Raw genomic sequence first — 7658 nt, forward strand, 5'->3', positions numbered from 1 at the left:
AAAGGCTTTCCCCCTTCTCTTCATTATTGAATTCAGCCTTTCTTTATCCTAGATGTGTAATCAAATTGATGGAATTAAACTTTTCATATTGTTTACTCTTAATAAAGTAGAAATTGATTAGATTAGAATGATTTAAATCATGCTCCGATGGTGACCAAACTTTGCAAGCATGTGTGCGGGCGGGCGGGTCTCCCCCCATCAGAGCATGTTTGGATACGAGGGCAAGAAAAGGGAGGTGTTACATCCCAACTGGATAGGGCTAGGGCGGGGAACACATGGACTAACCTAGGATTAGGGTCATTGTTAACGGGTTAAGGCTTAGCCAAGGGTGTGGAAACTTGGAGGGTTCACACATAGGCTAAGGGTGCTAGAGCAAGAGGAGGTCTAGATTGGCCATGGGATTGGAAATAATAGCCACGGCTAATAATGATAAGTAGGGGCTAATAATGGCTAAAAGCTTACAAATAAAGTAGGAAAGCCTTATAAATACAAGCAAACCACTTATAGCGAGGTTATGTAATGCACCAAACCCAAATTCACCCTCATTCCATGATGTAAACTAGGAAGTAAACTATGCCCGCTTAGTAAACTAAGAAGTAAATTGTCTGTTTAGTAAACTAGGAAGTAAACTATGATTGCTTAGTAACCTAGTTTACTGGCCCAAGTTTACTTTATACGATGGCCCCAAAAAGGCGTTGCGGTTTTTGATCAATGTCATCCATTGATATCACCTAACAAGGGTCTTTAAGACCCCGTGGCACTTAGTCGTGAGGCCCTGAGACCCGATGATAAAGTTGTGCAAAAAGATCATTTACGTCAATGAGTAGAAAATGTAGACCAAATTTTTGAAAATGTAAAGATTTTTACATCTAAAAGTCTTTTGGAACCTTCATGGATGGGGGGCGGGGGGCGGGGGCGGGGACGGGGGCTTTGTTTTAATTAAGAGATGGCATGTCGTGTCAAGGAGGGCAAGGATTTCAGGAATGAATGGAGGCGAAGCATGTAAATCAAGCATGCTTTGTCGATTACGTCTCAGATTTCAAGCTGCTACCAGAGAGCCAACTGAGCTTCACAAACCCAAACCAATCAGAGGCACTCAGCTCCCATCATCCCGTGCAGCAGACCAACGGCTCGCATTTGTCGACCTTCAAGAATGCACTCGCTTCTCTGCAGCACCCAGGTAAAGTTCCTTCATTGCACGATTGCATCAGGGTCTTGCAAATTTGCCGGAAAGCCAAACATTTGGCACATGCCAAGTGTGTGCATCTCCACATGTGTGAGCATGGGCTCGAAGCCCATGCTACCCTCGGAAACTACCTTGTCCCAATCTATGTGGACTGTGATAGCATGCTCCATGCCCATATGGCCTTCAACAAGCTTGGCCATCGGAACGAGCATTCTTGGACCTCTCTAATTCAAGGGTACATCGATCGCGGCAAAATTCATCATGCCCTCATCATATCCCAACACATGCAAGAAGACTGTGTGCATCCTGGCACGCATACATTCGTGGCCCTACTCAAGGCTTGTGCCAGGCTAAAGCTCATAGAGCGAGGCCGGGATCTGCATGGTCATATCACGACACATGGACTTGAACATGACCATTTTGTAGGCAATAGTTTGCTGGATATGTATGCCAAATCTGGCTCGCTCATAGAAGCACAGCAAGTGTTTGATAAGCTCCCTTTTCAAAATATCATCTCGTGGAATGCCCTTATTGGAGGGTATGTTGAACATGGATATACCGAGGTAGCATTGAAATGTTTCGAACAGATGAAGCTGGAGGGGATCTCCCCTTCTGAAGTTACCTTTGTCTGCATCTTGAGAGCTTGTGGTCGCATGCGAGCCATTGACCAAGGCCGAGAAACTCATGCGGAAATAGCCAAAGAGGGGCTTGAAGAGAATTACTTCATTGGCAACATCTTGGTGGATATGTATGCCAAATGTGGCTGGCTTGCAGAAGCATCAGAAGTGTGTGAGAATCTTTCCGTTAGAGACGTAGTCTCCTGGACGTCCCTAATAGCAGGGTATGCTGAGTATGGCCTTGGTGGGGAAGCTTTCAATTGCTTTCAACAGATGCAAGTGGAAGGGGTGTCCCCAGAGCTTGTATCATGGAATGCTGTGATTTTAAGCTATGCTGAGCAAGAAGGTAAGAAATCATTCATACTTTATTTGTCAATGCTAGAGCAAGGTGTTTTACCTGATAATGTGACATTTTTGAGCATATCAAAAGCATGCAGCAGCACGGCAGCTCTAGAAATCAGTAGAAACATTCATGCACAACTTTACAAAACTATTGGACCGGAGTTACTTCTTACAAATGCCCTTATTGATGTGTATGGCAAATGTGGAAGCATGGTTGAAGCCCAACGAACATTCGATGCAATGCCCAAAAGGGTTTCTGAATCATGGAATGCATTAATTACAGGATATGCCCAGGAAGGTAAGAATGAAACAGTTTTTGGTTTGTTTGACAGAATGGAGGAGGAAGGCATGCAACCAGACGAGGTCACATTTGTTAATATCCTCAGTGTCTGCAACCATGCAGGTCTTCTAGCTGAAGGTCAGAAATACTTCAAGATTATGACAGAAAATTATGGCATTGCCCCAAATATCAAGCACTACACTTGCTTGGTGGATCTCTTTGGGCGGGCAGGACTTTTTAAAGAGGCTATGGTGATCCTGAAGAGGTTGCCTTTTCAACCCGATATCGTAATGTGGATTTCAGTGTTGAGTGCTTGTTGTAGGTGGGGTAATGTAGAGATTGGTAGGCAAGCTTTTGAGCATTTGGTGAGATTGAATGCAAGACATGCAGCATCTTACATCTTGATGTCCCATATTTATATGGACGCTGGCATGTGGGAAGATGTGAAGAAAATTGAGGTAATAAGAGTGCATGCACTAGCGTCAAAGGAGCCCGGAAGAAGTTGGATTGAAATTGGTGAAATCATGCATACGTTTGTGATGGGGTTTTCTAGACACCCACAAAGGCAAGATTTATATGCAAAGCTTAACCGTGTTCATATGAATATGAAAGAAAGGTATTTCCCAGAATTAGAGCATCTATCATGGGAAGATCCTGTCGAAGACATGTTATGTCGGAACACTGAGACATTGGCAATTGCATGTGGCCTTCTCGATACACCTGAAGGAACACCCATACATGTGAAAACCCTTTTTCTTTCTGAAGACTCTCATGTGGTCATAGGCCTTATTTCAAAGCTAGAGCAACGGACCATTGTTTGTCGAGATGCAAGTCATACTCATGTGTTTAGAGATAGAAGATGCTCTTGTGAGGACTATCATTGACTATATTGCAAATGGATTTGGAAAGTACATCTGATGTTTTGCAGCCTTGTGGACTGCTAGTTGAGAAGGTGAGGGAACCATTTCATTATCGTATAGGCCAACTGAAGCAGTGCCCCCACTCTAGAAGGCTACCACATGGACTCGTTGGAAGAGTCCATGCAGCATGTGAAGTTCAGAAGGCATCAAGGACAGAGAAGTTATCTGTATCAGGATGAAATGAGCTTTTAAAATGGGCATAAGCATGAAAGAGAAGGGAGGATCCTTACGTGCCAATTTGGTGAGAAGAAATGGAATCATGATTAGATACTCGAAGCATCGAATACAAGGCCCCCCAGATTTCGGGTTTGGCTATATTTACTCCCTCAATGAAGAGAATGTGTGGAAATTGGAAAATGGTACAAGTCATTTCAGTTATCATCGTCATGGATCTGTTGACATGATAGCAGCAGGGCAGGTTCTTATCATTATTTTACCAATATTACAATGTCTACTGCTCCTCTCTTAGTCATTGCCATGCCCATGCATTTTGGCCTTCTTTTGAGCATTTAGCAGTAAATTACAAGGCTGGGGTCCTTGGAATTAGAAACCCTATATTGGTTGATCGAAGCTGGACTTTTTTCATGCACTCAAAAGATCTGTGAACATGCAGAATACTCCCATCTCCTTTCAGTATGCAAGGAGAGGAAATTGGCACGTTTGTTTAAGATGGAGTTCTACCTTATCAAAAGCTTAGAAATGTGAGGTTGGTCTCTATGGAGAATAGAAATCACGAGGAGAGCATACTTGTAGTGCAAGAAACTGTTGTAAAGGAAAGTTTGATGTGCATCACATTATTAACAGATCACTCTCTTCCTAATGCACCTAGTTTTAGATCACAAGTCAAAACTGAACAGGTTAGTAGTTAGTTTCAATCTATTTAAGGGGTGCCTTTCACGTGAAACTTAAAATTGGTGTTGGCTCTTGTTAACCACTCCGTAAGTTAACATGGTGTCACATTGCCATCTTACTTGCTCGAATGGGCACTTATCTTTCGTAGGATGGCATTGGAATATGTAGAGGGTGAATCATATTTAAGTTTGGTCGGCCTAGTGTGAAAACTAGTCACTTGTATATAAGTCATTTTTGACACTAAGCAATAAACGAATACTTGTAAGCTCTTCTTTTCTCTACACTTGCTTGCTTGTATGTTAGATGGATGCTTGCTTGAATAGGTTTGCTTGTAGGATTTCTTGTATGAGCTTGTTCTTTTTCCCATGTCTTTTATGAAAGAGAACCATCGTGAAGGACAATCTTTGTTTGCCTCTATCTAGGTGAAGAGAGGACGCAACGGATGAGCTAGTGTATCAACATTGGGAAGTTGCTATTTGCGGCTCTGAGGCAAGGTCCAATGACACATGATATAACATGCAACTGGCTAGATCGTGTAATGCGTAATAAGACCTTTATACTTTTATGAAGTGAGCATGAAGCAATCTTTTATACACATGAGGTAGAGGTGGAAAGAGAGAGAACGCAAAGACAACACCAAATTGGGTTTCAATTTACCCACTAAAGGGTCTCCTTATAAGCAGAGTATTTGCGTATATTACTTTGGATAATTGTTACAATGCAGAGAACTTAGTGAGACTTGACTAACAGAGATTGCTAAACGTAAAGACGTTGTAGATCGGATGTTTGCTTAACCATCAAGCAGTATGAAGTCACTTCAGATAGCCTTATGCACACCCAGATTTATTGAGGGAGATGCACTACTAAAGGTTGATTGCTAAAGCAAACTTTGGAGATGCCTTTGGATTGAAGCACTAGGTGCTTGGCTGTGATTTATGCTTGCAAAGACAGAGATTTACAAGCATACATATCAGCACTGTGTTCTATGAGAGAAGATTGACTTTATGAGATAGTTTATTCAATGGGCTGAGGGGCTCCTTTTATATGAATCAAGGATGTTGGTCAATGGAGGCAAATGATTGTCGGCATGTTTATAGAAGCCCATGACCTGCTGCTCACAAGCATTAAATGTTGTGCTTGGTCATTTGTGAGAGTATGACTGTTGTGACATCGTTTGAAGTTGGCCGATTGCATCCCCAACTGGCTGACAGGGTTTCTAGACCCATACAAGTTGCCGACTGGGTGCTCTCTCATGGGCTAGCCAATGGCCTAGCCCATAAGCCCATGCCATGCCATGCCATGCCTTGTGGGTTGGCCAAAACAGGCTAGCCCGTGTACCAAGGCAACTACATGCTGTAACATGCTTTGCATATACGTCTAAAGGATTGACTTTTACCATCCCTAACCTCAGATGACCTAAATGCTTGTTCTCCAAGTGGGTTAAGGGACTAACCTTGACATCTAAGGCTAGGAGACTAACCTACGTAGCTCGTGCGTGACATGTCCTGGTCTGGGACTCACAATGGGGTCATGGCATGCGACAAATATTCCAAAAAGGTACTAAACATTTGTATAAGTATAGTACTGTTGATGAGTCAGTGTGTCACACTGCATCTCAGTACATGGTGCATGTGACATTCCCTTCTTAGCTTGGCGGTAGTTGCATGGCCTTGTTCGCCAATAACTGAGGGTACTCCTAGAAGAAATCCTGTCTAGCCAATGTGTCACACTGCATCTCAGTACATTGTGCATGTGACATTCCCTCCTTAGCTTGGTGGTAGTTGCATGGCCTCCAAGTAGTCCGCCAATAATTGAGGGTACTCTCGGAAGAAATCCTGGTCTAGCCAAATGTCTTTGTGAGTACCTCGGTTCTTGAACTTTTTATAGAACTATCTAATTCTGCTCGGAAGCATGCTTCCACTTATGGAGGAGAATCTGCTCGGGCTCGATGACTTTTGATTTATTAAGCACTTCAGGTTGTTGCTCATTCGGAACCTCTCATAATAAGGATGGTCCAACATACGACTTTAACCATGAGACGTGGAAGACATTATGCATAGTTGTCTGGCAACCTCAACTTCATAGAGACATCACTGAGCTTCTTTACAATAGGGAACAAGCCGAAACTTCGAAAAGAAAGCTTGGGACAATGCTTGCCCACATGCTTTAATCATTGCTTCATGATGATGCACAATTTCCCTCCTTGTAGTTGACATCCCTGTGACTTTCCTGGTGTATGCTTCTTGTGCTTTGGTTAGGCGCTCCTTCACTAACTCAATGATCTCTAAGAATGACTCTGTAGTCTTGTTAGCCTTTAATGATAGCGATACCATCCTCGTAAGAAAAGACGAGAAACGACGACCAAATGTGGCCTCATATGGAGTCTTGCCAATGTTGGATGAGTGTGTATCCTTGAGGATTACTTGTACCAATAGAAGATATTGTTTCCACTTGGATTGCTTGTCATGGCAGTATGCTTTGGGAAGGTTGAAAGCCAGCTAATTGTAAATTTCCATTTGGCCATTTGTCTATGGATGAAAAGAACTAGATAACTGTAATTTAATCCCAAGTTATCAAACAATGCTCTCCAAAAATGAGAAGTAAACTTTTGATATCTATCTGAAGTAATTGTCCTAAGCAAACCACAAACTGGATACCAAAGATAAATGAACAAGCGAGCAATATCCTCAGCTATGGCCATCTGTTTGCACGGAATAAGCATGCAAAATTTGTTAAATTGGTCCATAATGGTTAAACATTGTGTATTCCGAGTTCCTGTAGGCAGCTCGAAGGGGACCTCGAAAATCCATACTGATGTCTTGAAAAGGATGTAGCAACCTGGCTTGCTTTGAGTGTGGAACCTTCACCTTTTGACATATTTAACAAGCTTGGACATAGTGATAGACATCCCTTCGCATTTTTGGCCAATAAAAGAATCGCTCTAGCTTCTCCAAGGTACTGTTGATACTTCGATGATCCCCAACAAGAGAGACATGGGCATCATGAAGAAGTTCTTGTCTTTTCTCTTTGAGTATGCATAGTCTGTTCTTGTAAAACAACCAGTCATCTTAGATGGAGTAATGACCCGGTTTTGAACTAAGGACCAAACTATGTGGAGTCCCAAAATCTACTAAATTTGCATATTGTACTTTTATACTATCCAAATCTTTTCCTTGAATTTCTAGCATAGTGGACTCTTGTAATGTCTAAATGGTTGACTTACGACTAAGAGCATCAGCAATAGGGTTATTCTTGCCAGTCGATCATATCTTCAAATTGTTGGAAGATTTGACTTCACTTGGCTTGCTTGCCACTCCATTGGGCACTAAGCATGGTTTGTAACCATTTAAATGCATGATGATTAGTCTTTACTGTGAATTCCCTCCCGTAAAGGAAAGGTTTCCAATGCTTAAGAGCGATGATCCCTAAAATCTCTTTGTCATACAACAAATAATTCTTTT

At 42.3% G+C, this 7658-nt stretch overlaps 1 protein-coding gene across 1 annotated transcript; it reads left to right on the forward strand.

Annotated features, from left to right (window-relative positions):
• Nucleotides 1–987: 987 nt before the first annotated feature.
• LOC147634257 (pentatricopeptide repeat-containing protein At1g06140, mitochondrial-like) lies at nucleotides 988–3524 on the forward strand. Its single transcript, XM_086805652.1, has 2 exons — nucleotides 988–2883; nucleotides 3354–3524. Exons 1-2 carry the CDS (start codon nucleotides 988–990, stop codon nucleotides 3522–3524), a joined length of 2067 nt encoding a protein of 688 aa, XP_086661778.1.
• Nucleotides 3525–7658: the final 4134 nt, after the last annotated feature.

This window comes from Cibotium barometz, chromosome 11 (genome assembly GCF_041138505.1).
Source record: "Cibotium barometz isolate CiBa-2024 chromosome 11, ASM4113850v1, whole genome shotgun sequence".
Classification (NCBI taxonomy): domain Eukaryota; kingdom Viridiplantae; phylum Streptophyta; class Polypodiopsida; order Cyatheales; family Cibotiaceae; genus Cibotium; species Cibotium barometz.

What these genes read in the sequence shown, in the direction of transcription:
- LOC147634257 (XM_086805652.1), top strand. Translation starts at nt 988, where the DNA reads ATGGAGGCGAAGCATGTAAATCAAGCATGCTTTGTCGATTACGTCTCA. An exon ending in AAGATGTGAAGAAAATTGAG is followed by an intron (nt 2,884 to 3,353) that starts GTAATAAGAGTG and finishes GATGTTTTGCAG; the next exon opens with CCTTGTGGACTGCTAGTTGA.